This window comes from Electrophorus electricus, chromosome 23 (assembly GCF_013358815.1).
Source record: "Electrophorus electricus isolate fEleEle1 chromosome 23, fEleEle1.pri, whole genome shotgun sequence".
NCBI classification, from domain to species: domain Eukaryota; kingdom Metazoa; phylum Chordata; class Actinopteri; order Gymnotiformes; family Gymnotidae; genus Electrophorus; species Electrophorus electricus.
Genome location: NC_049557.1, coordinates 9,453,094 through 9,467,307, shown reverse-complemented (window position 1 = coordinate 9,467,307; position 14,214 = coordinate 9,453,094). Strand labels below are relative to the sequence as shown.

At 47.0% G+C, this 14,214-nt stretch overlaps 1 protein-coding gene across 3 annotated transcripts in view; it reads left to right on the top strand.

Annotated features, from left to right (window-relative positions):
• Positions 1-14,214, top strand: part of pde4d (phosphodiesterase 4D, cAMP-specific) — a 102,919-nt gene that overhangs the window by 68,790 nt on the left and 19,915 nt on the right. The window contains exon 1 of one of the 3 annotated variants that reach the window (XM_035521854.1): positions 10,003-10,179. The exons of the other annotated variants lie outside the window; for them this stretch is intronic. Coding sequence (XP_035377747.1) covers positions 10,121-10,179 — 59 coding nt within the window. The 5' untranslated portion in view covers positions 10,003-10,120. Of the gene's footprint in view, positions 1-10,002; positions 10,180-14,214 lie in introns of those variants that run through there. 3 annotated transcript variants of the gene reach the window in all.

Here is a 14,214-nt window from a genome sequence, read left to right as displayed (position 1 = left end):
CAGATCAAAGTAAACACCGCTCCACCTTATAGTGCATGGATACAATCGGGCTTTAAGGAACGGTGAAGTAATCATAACCGCTTGTTAGCGTGTTGCCCTTGTGTTTGAATACTGCTTAAAACAGCATAAGAACAGTTGAGACGTCCTCTCACGTCTGGCTCATCCCAAGACACTTACTGCTGTTTTTTTATTTACTTTTTATAGTCGTATCTTGCAAACATTTATTAACAGGGTTCAGCAGGTGCCCAGAGTTTGAGTGCGACTGAACCTTCCCAGTCGTCACAGCTACACCTCGGAGATTATCTCAGAAGGCTGGGACGTTCCTTTAAGGCAGGGAGACTTGCGCTCAGCTTGTGCTCTCTAACAGTGTAATGAGTCTGTCTATTTTCATAAACTTAAGCTTGTCTATGTCTATTTTGGCCCTGACGACAGTGACCCTGGCTACGTCCTTCCGTGACTCCCAGCGTTCTCCCGTCAGACCGAGTGTTACTGCGCTGTTGCATCAGGACAGGAAGGCCCAGCTGAGCAGGTCCCTCGCCTTCACCTTTGATCATTGCGCGCGTTCTCAGACCAGCCTCCTTAAAGGTGTCCCGCCAAGCGCCGGCAAGAAATGACTCGACTCCTCTCCTCTGAAGTCATTGAAATTCTCACCCAATTTCGGTGTTCTATAATGCAGCAGTGGGTCGGTCAATTACGCGAGCCATGCAGAAGGCGACCAGTCTTTGATCTTGCGCACACAGGGGCTTGCACGATGACACCCCCCCCCCCCCCTGTCCAGATCTCCTTGTAATTTATGGGTTTTAGAAATGGATCATCACAGCTTTATTAATATCCTCCACCCCTGTGTCTTATTAACCTGGGGGGGGAACCTGATGTGCTTAAAATGCGCATGTCATGAATATCAATGCAGGTAGATCTAATAATTATGTGCCTGGATAATTATGCTTGCATGAGAAACATTGTCTCAAGTAATCATAGCATTGTCATTTTTGATGCTTTATGCATGCGTTTGTGCGTGCGTGTCCCATGGTTTTAGCTCACGGAGGTGCAAGGTAGATCTACATAACTCTGTCTGTAGGTATGACCCTGGAGCATCTTCCTCAAGGTCATCATGGCAGGAACAGGACCTCGACCTTTTGATCTCTTCCTTCGCAGTGAAATTCTCTCGAACAGTCATTTATTCAGTCGACGTTTAATTTGATATTTGGCGGCTCATGAGACTGACATCATAAGATGGTCCTCAGGCATGTGTGGGCCAGTAATGAAGATTAGTCTGCAGCCATTATGAACAAATGCGTTTTCCCTCAGTGACAGATAAGGCTGTAGTACATTTTTATATACAGTGCAGCCATAAATTCTCTATACATGAACACAAAGTACTCTTTTTGAACCAACGGTGTTTTAATGTTTTACTAATTGGATCCTAACCAGTACTGACCAGGGAATTGCTGTATGTGGCATGCACTTTGTTTTAAGCCAGCAGAGAATTAGGCGGAGAAACATCCACACAGGCCTGCGCGCGCGCGCACACACACACACACACACACACACACACACAGAGAATGGAGTCTGTGCCCCAGAGAAGGGCACAGAGGCTGCAACATCAGTCCATCTGCCACACATGGCTGAACACACAAACACAGCCTCAGTTGCCTAATTAGGCCTCCCTTCTGTCTGAGCAATCCCAGCATGCTGTGGAGGGCGCAGGCAGGGCTGCGTACAGCACTTCAGCCCCGTGCTCCCCTTCCCCTGGCTGGGGAGCAAATGGCTTCACCTCCCCTTACCTGGAGGCTGCCAAAGCCAAGCAGCTGCCACAGGTACTGTGGATGTGTCTTGGTGCTGCACAGTGTCCTTGAGATCGTGTAACAGAGATGTCTTTTTTGAAGCAGTGTTGGACGTGGCTGATTAATTAGCGAGTGGACGTGCAAGTAGGACAGGGGTGGTATGATGCCAGGCTAGCTGTTCATGGAAATGAGCCCACCTGCCACGGGTCCGGGCTGTAGCGTCTTAAAATAACACAATTAGTCATGATGCATTATTAACGATGGGTTGTACAGCTATTATCTATGCACAGTAAGGGTGTGGCCTGTGTGTGTGTGTGTGTGTGTCTGTGTGTGTGTGTGGGGGGGGGCAGTTACACACCGCCTCACCAAAACGCTTCCTTTAGAGCGTCCAGCTTCCGGCACACAAGAAGAGGCAGATAAGGTGTCCGATGTCATCCCCAGAGGCAGGCTGGAGCTGAGAGATTGCCTCCCTCTTCCCTTCAGCTGGCTGCCACTGGCTCTCACAAGGTGTGCTTCATCTGCAAGGACTCGCCAACGAGTCCGCGCGCTCTGTCATGCACACCGCTGCCCAAGCCACCGTCTGTGTGGATGACGGTAGGGTTTCTTGCCGGGTCTTGAACAGTGTTTTAAAATAATAATGTTCCAGGTCTGCGTGCAGGAATCTCGACCCTATTTATGCAGTGCGAATGCAACGCAGCAAATGATTTTGTTTTTGCTCATAAAATGCGTTTTTCTCTGCATGCGGTTCCCCTCTGCTGGGTTTTGATCATTACCAACATTTCACCAGTATGGAGAAAGAGAAGTGCTCCTGGCTGGTGATGGATTGCTCTCTAGTGGTGACAGAGGGACTATATAACACAGCTGCATGTGGGCTTGAATTCACACTCAGATAACCTCAGTTCCTATTGATGTGTAATGCAGCTGGGCTCAACCTCTGGATATTGTCTCATTTTACCTGTCAGACCAACGTGTGTGTTCAGAGATGCGTAGTATGATTGTGTGTGTGTTCACAGAAGGGCAGTATTATCTGTGTGTGTGTGTGTGTTCAGAGAAGGGCAGTGTGATCTGTGTGCTCTGGGTTGCTATGTGTCAACTTTTAGTTTTGGTTAAACATGCAAAATGATTGATAATAATAATAATAATAATTTGATATATAAGCGGCTTTTTATATATATTTTATATATAAGCGTTTAAGTGGCTCTAGTGTTTGAGTTCACCCTACCCATACTAACGTGCTAAACAAACACACAATCACATTGCTTAAAGCTTCTCAAGTTATTCATTTTAATGTCACAATTAGCCACTGAAGGAGTCCAAACCCGCCCTCCAAATTCATGCACGCTCAATGCTTAGCCTTCTGTAGCCTTCTTATAGTCCAAACCTATAGTTTGCTTAGTTATTGCCAGGCACATAACTGGCACAAAGACTTCTTTTATTCATTTTATAGATTTTGGTGTGCATGTGAAAAAGGTTTATATCAGCTTTAAGGCTATCTCTCTTAAAGCACATGCTCATGTCTCGAGGAGTAATGGGATGTAACGTTTGTCCTGTCGCAGGGCGTTGCTCTGCTGCCCTCTTGTGGATATGAGGTGCAGTGTTTGTCCTGGCTATTCCAGTACCTGACGTTTTCAGGTTGTGTGTGTGTGTGTGTGTGTGTGTGTGTGTGTGTGTGTGTGTGTGTGTGGTATATAATCAGTTTACTGGGCTATATCGACTTCAAATGCAAAAGTAGAAGCTGTGATAAAAGTAGCGGTTTTCCAGTTTTAGTAAAAGTCAAGTGTAAGGACTTCTGTACACCCTTATTGCCCTTTCTGACAGCATGCTTGCAGTTACATCGAATATAATTTAAGAGAAAAAGTAGCATTTTTAATGTTTTTAAAAGTAATATATGTGTATATATATATATATATATATCCTTGTATCCAAACAGTTGGAGGCCAGTAACTGGTTCCTTACACACAGAGCAAGAGAGAGAGTTGCAGTGGTAAGTGTGGACCAGGAGAACATGAAGGTTCAGATAGGAAATGACAGAGTCCAGTACAACAGACGTACCACATGAAAGGCACTTGTGATGTCGTTATGTAAGACAGGTGAATTCATGTGCAGCTGCGTGCTGGGCCATCCGGCATGATTCAGAACGCACAACTGAACGCATTAGACCCCAACAAAGCCAGTGAATTGTTTTATGTGCTAAATTGGCTGTAAGAAGAGATGACGTGGCACTGGGCCGGACGGGCTGGATAGATGATGTTCTCTGTGTACATCACTCTCAGCTCCCTTATTAGGCTAGAAAGCTCAGAACATGAATGTCTCTCACAAATGGCTATAAAATCAAGGTAGATTCTAAGAAATCAGAGTAGGGCTGCTTGTACGTGCGCACACACACACACACGCGCGCACACGCACACACACACACACACACACACATGCACTTAAACTGGCTGGCATCCTGGAATTAAAGTCCCCTAATTGTTATTACTGCTTTCAGATATAGCCATGTACATTCTCTCATTCTTGTTCTCTCTCTCTCTCTTTCTCGCTCGCTTTCTCTATCTCTCTTTCACTCACTCTCTCCCCACACACGCGCGCGCGCGCACGCACACCCTCCCTCCACCTACTTGCACAGTTCCCTCTTTTTCTCCCACTCCACTCGCAGCTGGAGGCGAGGACCCAGGGAGACTGTCTCTCGCGCGCGCGCCGTGATTTTGCGTCCGTCCAGACGCGTGTCTCGTCGTCGCCGGCGCCGCCCAACCCCCTCCCCCCACCCCCCCGCCCCCCGCGCTCTCGCGCCGCCCGGCAATGAGTCTGCCCATGAGCTCGGAGCTCCGGTCCCTGGAGAGGGTGGTCCGCTACCGCAACGCCTGTGTCAATGGCTCTCCGTGTGCCATCAACCAACCCATTGACATCAAGGGGAGGAAGAGAGGGTAAAGCCGCCTTCCGCTAACGAGGCTCGGCGCTCGGCCGCGTGCCGCGTGATGTGTGTCTGAGAGTGTGTACGCACTCGGCCGGACGCGCTGCTGGCAGCTGACTGTGAACTTCTGCCTCTTGTTCTCGAGGAAAGGCGCGACACTTTCCCAGGTGCAGGTGTTGCCTTTGTTTGCCGGGGTCGGAGGTTTCTCCACAGCGTTCGTCGCAAGAGAAGGACCGGCCTGCACTGCTCAGCACCTCCACGTGCAGGTTCAGACGCTCTGTGCTGGTTAAGACGATCTGCTGCAGATGGCTCCTTAGTTTAAAATGACAGTAAAACAGGAATTAAAAGCAAGCAAGTTTTCTCCACTAACCCATCATTTGGAGGTAGAGTGGACGTGGGGTTGTTGATTGCTAGGAAGGCTCTTAAGCCCAGACCCATGGTTAACACTGGGGTCTCTCACAGGGTCTGAGAAACGTCTCTTCAGTGGCTATAATGACTTTTGCTCTGCTAATATTGGAACTTGTCAAGAGTTATAAATGTCCTACATTTGGTATTCATGCTCTCGTAATAACACTGTCTCAAAAGTAGATTGTATCGGCTCCAGTTCTGTTGTTTGCATGAGAAAACAGGCATGGGTCAATATCAGAGGTTCATGCTAAAAGTGTGTGTGCGTGCGGGTGTGCTTGCGTGCGTGCGTGCGGGTGGGTGGCTGAGTCTGTGTGTGTGTGTGTTTACGTGTGTGTGTGTGTGTGTTGGCAATGCGTATTCATAATGCTGGGCAACAGACTTGCTATCAGATATGTGCCCAGTGCTTCTGTCATTTAAACACACACACACACACACACACACACAGACCGAGAGCCATGCTCAAAAGGCAGTAAATGAACATGCATATACTCTGTGGAGTTCACAGCAAAAGAAAGGCCGAGCTGTTCTGTGCAGGTTGGCGGGGAATCTGTCTTTGTTTCTTGTTTGAACTGTGTGATTCGGAGACTGCTGGTTACTTCAACAATCATAGAATCATGTGGAACACAGTCACTAATCTGCAGTCTGTTTCTCAGCATATATATCCAGTGCAGGAGCTGTTGGAGCCTGTAATCAATACTGGGAGGTGCGAGTGCTATATCGTACAGCTACACAGATGGGAGCTGAACATATATGTTGTATGGAGATAAGCCTTAAGCCAGTAATGCACACCATCTGTTCTTTGTAACGTAGTTAGCGATGACAAGGCGATGTGTATTATCAAATACACTTTAGCTTTCAATAATTAGTTGTTACATTATTAGTATTGCAGGATGATGGACAATGGAGTTTGCTTCACTGCTGAAGGTGTATTATATTGTCATATTTAATCTTTATTTACTGATGATAAGGCCGATGTCCGGGGGGGGGCTGGGTGTCAGCGTGGATGAGAGAGAGAGAGAGAGAGAGGTGGAGACTGGGTGTCAGCGTGGATGAGAGAGAGAGAGAGAGAGAGGGAGAGAGAGAGAGAGAGAGAGAGAGGTGGAGACTGGGTGTCAGCGTGGATGAGAGAGAGAGAGAGAGAGAGAGAGAGAGAGAGGTGGAGACTGGGTGTCAGCGTGGATGAGAGAGAGAGAGAGAGAGAGAGAGAGGTGGAGACTGGGTGTCAGCGTGGATGAGAGAGAGAGAGGGAGAGAGAGAGAGAGAGAGAGAGAGAGGTGGAGACTGGGTGTCAGCGTGGATGAGAGAGAGAGAGAGAGGTGGAGACTGGGTGTCAGCGTGGATGAGAGAGAGAGAGAGAGGTGGAGACTGGGTGTCAGCGTGGATGAGAGAGAGAGAGAGAGAGAGAGGTGGAGACTGGGTGTCAGCGTGGATGAGAGAGAGAGAGAGAGAGAGGTGGAGACTGGGTGTCAGCGTGGATGAGAGAGAGAGAGAGAGAGAGGTGGAGACTGGGTGTCAGCGTGGATGAGAGAGAGAGAGAGAGAGAGAGACTGGGTGTCAGCGTGTGGCGTAATCTGCCATCACTGCTGCAGTCACCTAGGATACCTCCTGCTGGGCACACTACACTACAGAACACCCGTTATTGATTTTGCAGTGGGACTTTTCACTGGGGATAAGTTTTATTGATCAGTGCAGTATACCATATGCTAACAGTTATTTTAAAATGCTTATTTGTATTTTTGTATTGTACTATGCAGTATATTGCGTTTCATTTAGGCGTCCACTCCAATTAAATAAATCATTCCGAGGGTATGGGCTCTCCCAGCTGCCTGAGAGCAGGATGCTATTGCTAATTAGACACTTGACCGAGCACTTTTCTAAGCACTGCCGTTGCAGTGATATTTTGATATTTTAGGGTCTTTTGCGAGCCTGTTTGCTAGTCTCTGGCACCTGTTAAGCCCACACCCTCTGATCTGGGTCTGGCTGCACATGAGACGTTCACACGCATGTTCTCACATGTGATTTGTCAGAGTCGTGCATTCCAACCCTTAGTCATCTCACTGATTCTTTGTTTTCCCAAATTACTCATTTTTTTCATGCACAATTTTCTCTAAATTATACACACTGCAGAACAATTAGTAGAAATGTGTCGTGTATGAATGCAGTCATAATATCTTGTTGTTATGGTGCCACCCGGGCACGATCCCTATCTGACACTCACCTGGGAGAGTTTGTCGTAGACCTGCCAGGCCAAAAGGGTCAGTTACACGCCTGCCTGTAATAGATTTGCTGTGTTGAGGAGGCTCGCCTCACGTGACACTGGTCACTGATGACCGCGCTCACTTCACGGGAGCTTTTCATTCTTGAACTGAGCCCAGCTGGATCACCCCACAGAGGTCAAAGAGAAAGGTGTTTTAAACTAAGGATCACTGTTGGCCTAGTACATAAGTGTTTAATCTGCATCCTTACAAAAGGCGTTTTAAACTAAGGATCACTGTTGGCCTAGTACATGAGTGTTTAATCTGCATCCTTACAAAAGGCGTTTTAAACTAAGGATCACTGTTGGCCTAGTACATAAATGCTTAATCTGTTTCCTTACAAACAACTCTTAGAAGGAACTTGTGTCAGATGGGGACTTGTAATCTGAAGGTTGTGGGTTCAAGCCACACCACTATGAAGTTATCACTGTTGGGCCCCTGAGCAAGGCCCTTAATTCTCAAGTTGTGTTCCATCATAGTTGTAAGTTGCTTTGGATAAAAGTGTCAGCTGAATAATGTAAATTAATGGTTATTTTTTGTCTAGGAGCTTTTTAATTGTAGTGTGTTTCGAGGAAGTTGGCATGAAGTGTCCTGACTTGATGGCGATACAAACCAAGGTCAAAGCAAACAGATTTGGCTTTTTTCCTGCTTCAGTCAGTCCCAGTGGTGTGATGCAACTCTTCTGGAATATTTCAGCAGATGGTTCTGCTTCTCTGGGCTTCTTTAGTAGCCAGCAGAGTCTTTTGCGTCAGGAAGGGAAAACCCAGATTGGGATTTGCAGGGATTATAAGGGAGGTGGAGGGACCGTGACGTGGATGGGGATCTCATAGGAATCTGGGTCTTTGCAAGGGACCTGTAGCCTTGGCAGAGTATGCTAGCGCCCAACACCTCTCACGCCTTCTCCTGTAGCCTGGTGGCGTGGCATGGCAACTAGCTCCCAGTATGAACTCTCCTAAAGGCAAGAAGAGGAAACTCTACTTCAAGTCTCACAGGTACACACAGTCACGCGTGCTCACAGACGACACTGCTGATACACTGCTAAAGGACAGTAACGTTCACACTGAGTGAATGCAAACAGACACACGCGCAGAAACGTGCACTTCGCCATTACAAACTAAAGATATCTACATATCTTTGTATTGTTTGTTTAAATAAAGTTTAGTTAGGGAAAGAGACCCAATTTCTGTCTGACATTTGTTTTAGGACAAAGCAGTTTATGTTAAATTAATTCATGTGATAGTAATTTGTAGAAGCTATTCCCTTATTGAAACACTAGAGGGCGATATTGTATGGCACCTGTCAGATGAGTGCTTTGCTCATACAGTTGCCTACAAGCTTTGATACGTGTATTCACAATAATTGTGCAGAATCCAGGCGGCTTTATTGGAGTTTTGGGACATTTATTGTGTATTTGTTACATTTACACTCTGTACAGTATTCAAGAATTTAGCCTTCAGGCTAACTCTGAGTTTAATAATATGGTTTTTATTGTTTTTAACTATGGCATCGCATAGTTAGCATGTTATGACATAATATGGTCACCATGTTACTAGAAAACAGGTCTCAGGTGCAGTGACCTGGGTTTGGGGTTTGATACCAGTTTGGGTTTGGGGATGAGCTCACCTGATACTGGTTTCCTACTACAATACAGCAGCTTAAACAACTGTTACATCAGAACAGCTGCGATCAGATGCTGACCCAGCGCTGAATGGCAGGACATCGTGGGTAAACATCACTGCATGCTGGTGAGCAGGCTGGGTGACACAGGTGGACTGTAGATGAGGGTTTTCCCTAAAGGCTCTTAATGGTCACAGGGGCTTAGAGGAGACACAAGGCCAGCGGGGGGGGCATCGTGTTGGTGCATGGAGGAACAAGTCCTGGTCAGACATGGTCAGACGTGTCTTGACAGTGTGTGAAATCGGAAGCTTGGCTAACGATTAACGACAGAACACGAGGCAACACGTGCTGCAAGTGAGGTGTTAGTGTAGAAAGTGAGCAGTAGAGGGTTTTGAAATCTCCATCTGAAACCACAGGGAGGCGTGGCTGTCTTCGAGCGGCGCACAGACAGACTCGGCAACGCAGGTCAGTGAAGGGGGTCTCCTGCGTCTTTGAGATGACGCAAACACTGTTCAGTGAGAGTGTTCGGCTCGGGGAGCGACAGTAGTTTTGTGTGGTGTGGGGCAAGCAGCTTCACTCTGCGCTCACACTACTATGGCCACTTCTCATCACACATATTGCTCTGTCTCTGCAGTGTCCATATTTGAAGTGGACATGTGAGAGCTTTCACACACAGATCCTGCTCATTCGCACAGTCTCCTTGCTCTGGCTACTGAAACAACACCCGCCCCCCGCCTTTACCCTGCGACACACACACACACACACACACACACACACACACACACACACACAGTGGACTGCAGTACCATGACAACAGAAAACAATACACTTACTCTCTAAGCGAGAAAGGGGGAGAGGGAGAGAGACAGAGGCGGAGAGAGTGAGAGGAAGCGAGAGAGAGAGAGAGAGAGAGAGAGAGAGAGAGAGATCAGATTGGATGGATCCTCTCTCACAGGAAGGGTGGGTGGGCAGAAGGTGCTGTTGGGCTGCTCTGGTGAGGGGTGGCAGTGTAGGAGTGCTGCCCCAGTGCGCAGGCAGTGAGCCCAGACCGGCTTCTCTCCGCGCGCCTGTGCTAGGTGCGTGGGGGGGGGGCATGTGAGGACTGAACCCAGGCGCTGTGTAGTGCGGGAACACAAGCGACCACCATGAGCATTGTGCTGAAGCCTCGATCCTGCTCCGCCAGCTCTCTGAAGGGTGCTGAAGGGTAAACCGGAAACTTCCTGTGTTTGGGGCTTTTTTTATGCAGCGTCCTGCGAAGTTCTTCTCCCTCACTTTGCTCTTTCAGCTGTTTTGTTGTTGCTTTCTTATCTTGCCTCCGTCAGCTGTCTGCATTCTCTTCTGTTCAACGTTTTTCATACCTGGCTACTTCCTCCAGGGTCAGGTCACTCACACTTAAAAACATTCCCTGCTCCTCTTTTTTTCCTGGAATTTTTTCTGGATTCCTGACATTGTCAGATTAGCCCCCCCCCCCCGTTGCTCTATTTGTGCTACATTCTTTCTCTTATATAAGCATATGCATACTCTGTACTGAGCGTCTATGGACTGTCTACGATTGTGTTCACTTTTGACAGTTTCGAAGGTGAACTGCAGAACTCACTGTCAGTTTACGGAGTGTTTACTCTGTCCTGTGCAGTTAATGGTTAATTGTTTGACAGATGCTAATGTTGTAAGGGTGAACTATGCCACAGGTGTGTGTGTGTGTGTGTGTGTATGTGTGTGTGTGTATGTGTGTATGTGTGTGTGTGTGTGTGTGTGTGTGTGTGTGTGAGTTTCTCAGCCCTCCCAGGCGTCTGTGTGAGCGCTGCGACTGGGTGGGTGGTATTTTCGTCCTGTCGGTGGAGACTGGCCTTACTTGCCTGTCCCATCTTGCTCCTTATCTTCCTGTTCTGGAGTTTAGACAACGTGGCTTATGGGCGTTGCCAGTTACTCTAAACTATTGCGCTATTATAGCATCGCATGGTATTAAGTTGTCAACTTGTTTTGGAGTGCTCTGTGTGTGTGTGTGTGTGTGTGTGTGTGTGTGTGTGTGTGTGTGTGTGGCTGTGTGTCCACCACCAACTCCATGGAATACTATGTCTTCATTATCAATGAAGTCTTTCAGCTCGGTAAACATGAGTGTTCTCCAGTAACACACCTGCTTGTGCTTCGCTCTGCACTCTGCTCAGCTCAGTAAATCCAGAGTTTAAGGATCAGTAATAAATAAACAAAAATGACAACAGAAATGTTCATGCCAGTGAGAGAAATTGGCAGGCGTTGCACTAGACGCAGCAACAGGGTAAAATAATGACTTTTGAAAAGGTTTAAGCAGACCCACATGTTTCATACGTGTGCATGACGGGCGTGGTCCTGAATGAATGTAATTCTGTAGTTCCGTCCTGGACCGTTAGGTATTTCTCAGATAACCAGAGGCAGACTCCTTCTAGGCATCTGATCCTAGATCAGGGGTGTGTTTGTATGAGTCACACCCCGCGCGCTATGCTGAGGTATCACTGACTGCATGTGTTGGTGGACTGGTGCCAGTATGTAAGTGTGCATGAGCCCTCAGCCTCTGTGGCATTTTTGGAGCGTCGATGGTCTTCCCCTGCCAGCCCCTTCGCACGCAGCCGAGACTGCAAGTGATCGCCAGCCAATGCGGACCCAGGGTGTTGACTCGGAGCTGTTCACTTCCTGATTTTCTGATTTGTACATTCAACCGAATATGACTTGGCATCATATTCGAACCGTGACTGTGAAGGGGTTATGAAAGGATGTTGTGTTCTTCTGTTCCTCTCAGCCTTAGCAAGCTGTAAAGTTTTGGGAGTGGCCCGTGTCCCGTGTTCGCTCGGCATGTTTCTTCCCTGTTTCCTGCCCTCGGGATCCAAAATGAGAAGTGGGTGGGGTAGTGTTGTCCACTGCCTAGTAATGCCCCGTGCTCCCTTGGCCCCTCCCAGCTCATTTGCATACTGGTCCTAATGAATAATGATGTGGTTCTGAGCAGCACTGCTTAAGGCTAAATGACTCAGTTCAGTGAACCTGGCAGGAAGGACCAGTCTAGCTTATAGACCTACACGAGTGCAGAGCAGAAACACAGTGCAGTCGTTTGACCAAGGTTTGTATTTGTCAGAGTAACCGTTTTTAAAGCTTATCTTTGTGCAAAGTTATACTTTTACATTTTATTGGCTAGTCTCTGACAAAAACAGTGATTTGTGTTACACTTCTCATCTCCGAAGTTACTGTTATAGTATTTGTTTATTTGTGGTGTTTTATTTTGGTTTGTTTTTAAAGAAACAAACAAAAAGACAAAAACAAACATAAAAAATAATATCAAAAAGTCATCCGTTGTAGCAGCTGCTGTCTGGGTTCAAAGAATACAAGGCTCTATTACTGTAACTACCCATACATGTTAATTACTGTAACATCCCAGAACTTGTGTTTCACCTCAGGTTGGCATCAGGCTCAGGTCAGATGCACGCTGTCACACACATTTGCTGCTGAATACATAGATAGTAAAGTGAGTGACCTCCTAGCCTCACCCACTAGTCACTATCCTTTAGTTTCCCATAAATAGTCTACATCCCATCATGGCCATTCTCATAAATTAGAATTTAAGTTTTAGCATCATAATGAAAGAAGCAGTCTACACAGTGTAACATGGTGTATGTCAGGCTTAGACAGCACTGTAATGAAATAATTTTGCTTGTTATTGTCTGCATTTGTGTATATCAGAGAGAGAGAGCGCAAGGTGATCGCACCCATAGAACAAGCAGTGCTGTGTTTATGGGCAAATGAGCCTGTGGATGTGGGTGTGTGTCAGTGTTTATATGTGTGGTTTTGTATTACGTATATGTGTGGTTTTGTGTGCGTGTGTGTGCGCGTGCGTGCGTGTGTGTGCGTGCGCGCGTGCATGTGTGCGTGCGCGCGTGCATGTGTGTGTGTGTGTGTGTGTGTGTGCGCGTGCATGTGTGTGTGTGTGTGTGTGTGTCAAATTTTAGCTTGCAGTAATCTTTGGTCAAGGATCAGATGGAGTCTGTTACTTATTGCTCACTTCAAGCTGAAACATACCAGTGGGGAGAGAGAGAGAGAGAGAGAGAGAGAGGGAGGATACCAGAGGAGAGAGAGAGAGAGAGAGAGGGAGGATACCAGAGGAGAGAGAGAGAGAGAGAGAGAGAGAGAGAGAGAGAGAGAGGGAGGATACCAGAGGAGAGGGGGAGAGAGAGAGAGAGAGAGAGAGAGAGGGAGGATACCAGAGGAGAGAGAGAGAGAGAGAGAGAGAGAGAGGGAGGATACCAGAGGAGAGAGAGAGAGAGAGAGAGAGAGAGAGAGAGGATACCAGAGGAGAGAGAGAGAGAGAGAGAGAGAGAGAGAGAGAGAGAGAGAGAGAGAGAGAGAGAGAGGGAGGATACCAGAGGAGAGGGGGAGAGAGAGAGAGAGAGAGAGAGAGAGAGAGAGGGAGGATACCAGAGGAGAGAGAGAGAGAGAGAGGGAGGATACCAGAGGAGAGAGAGAGAGAGAGAGAGAGAGAGAGAGGGAGGATACCAGAGGAGAGAGAGAGAGAGAGAGAAAGAGAGAGGGAGGATACCAGAGGAGAGGGGGAGAGAGAGCGCCTGGCCTCTTTCATATTTTGCTACAACCCAAACTACCAGTTCTTGGCTTTAAAGGCCCACCCTGATGTGTACTCTGAAGGCTTCAGTTTAGGGCTTTAGGGTGAAAACTTTCTCCTGCGGGATCTTTACTCAAATTATTGCTTCTATTGAAATGTTTCATGCGGGTGGTATTTAAGGAATTGATAGTCCAGTAGGGGTGTATCCCTTTAAAACACTTTTACTCTTGTTTATAACTGATGTTTCCATAGTTATAGTATTTCATTTATAGACAGTATTGCTGGCTCAATAATTTAGGTTGAATACATTGAAGTATACATGATAATGGATCACTTTTAAGTTTGGTAGCTTTTCTGTGGGTAAAAATCCTCTCTCTAGTTTCCCTGAGGTTAATGGAGGCTTCCTTTTAAGAAAACGGTAAATAATAAATAATCATCTGAACGGAAATATAAACCCAAATGTTCAACTTTAGTGATTAAACTGTTAGATGTGGTGATTTTAAGGCAGATGTGTGCTGATAATCTGCATCCAGTGTGCAAAGTGTTTTTGTTTTTTAGCACACTGTGTTCAGGCAGGGACATGCTATAGCACCTAAACATATTTCACATACGCGCCATCACTGATAACAAAGCTGCTTATTTATTTGATTTACACACACA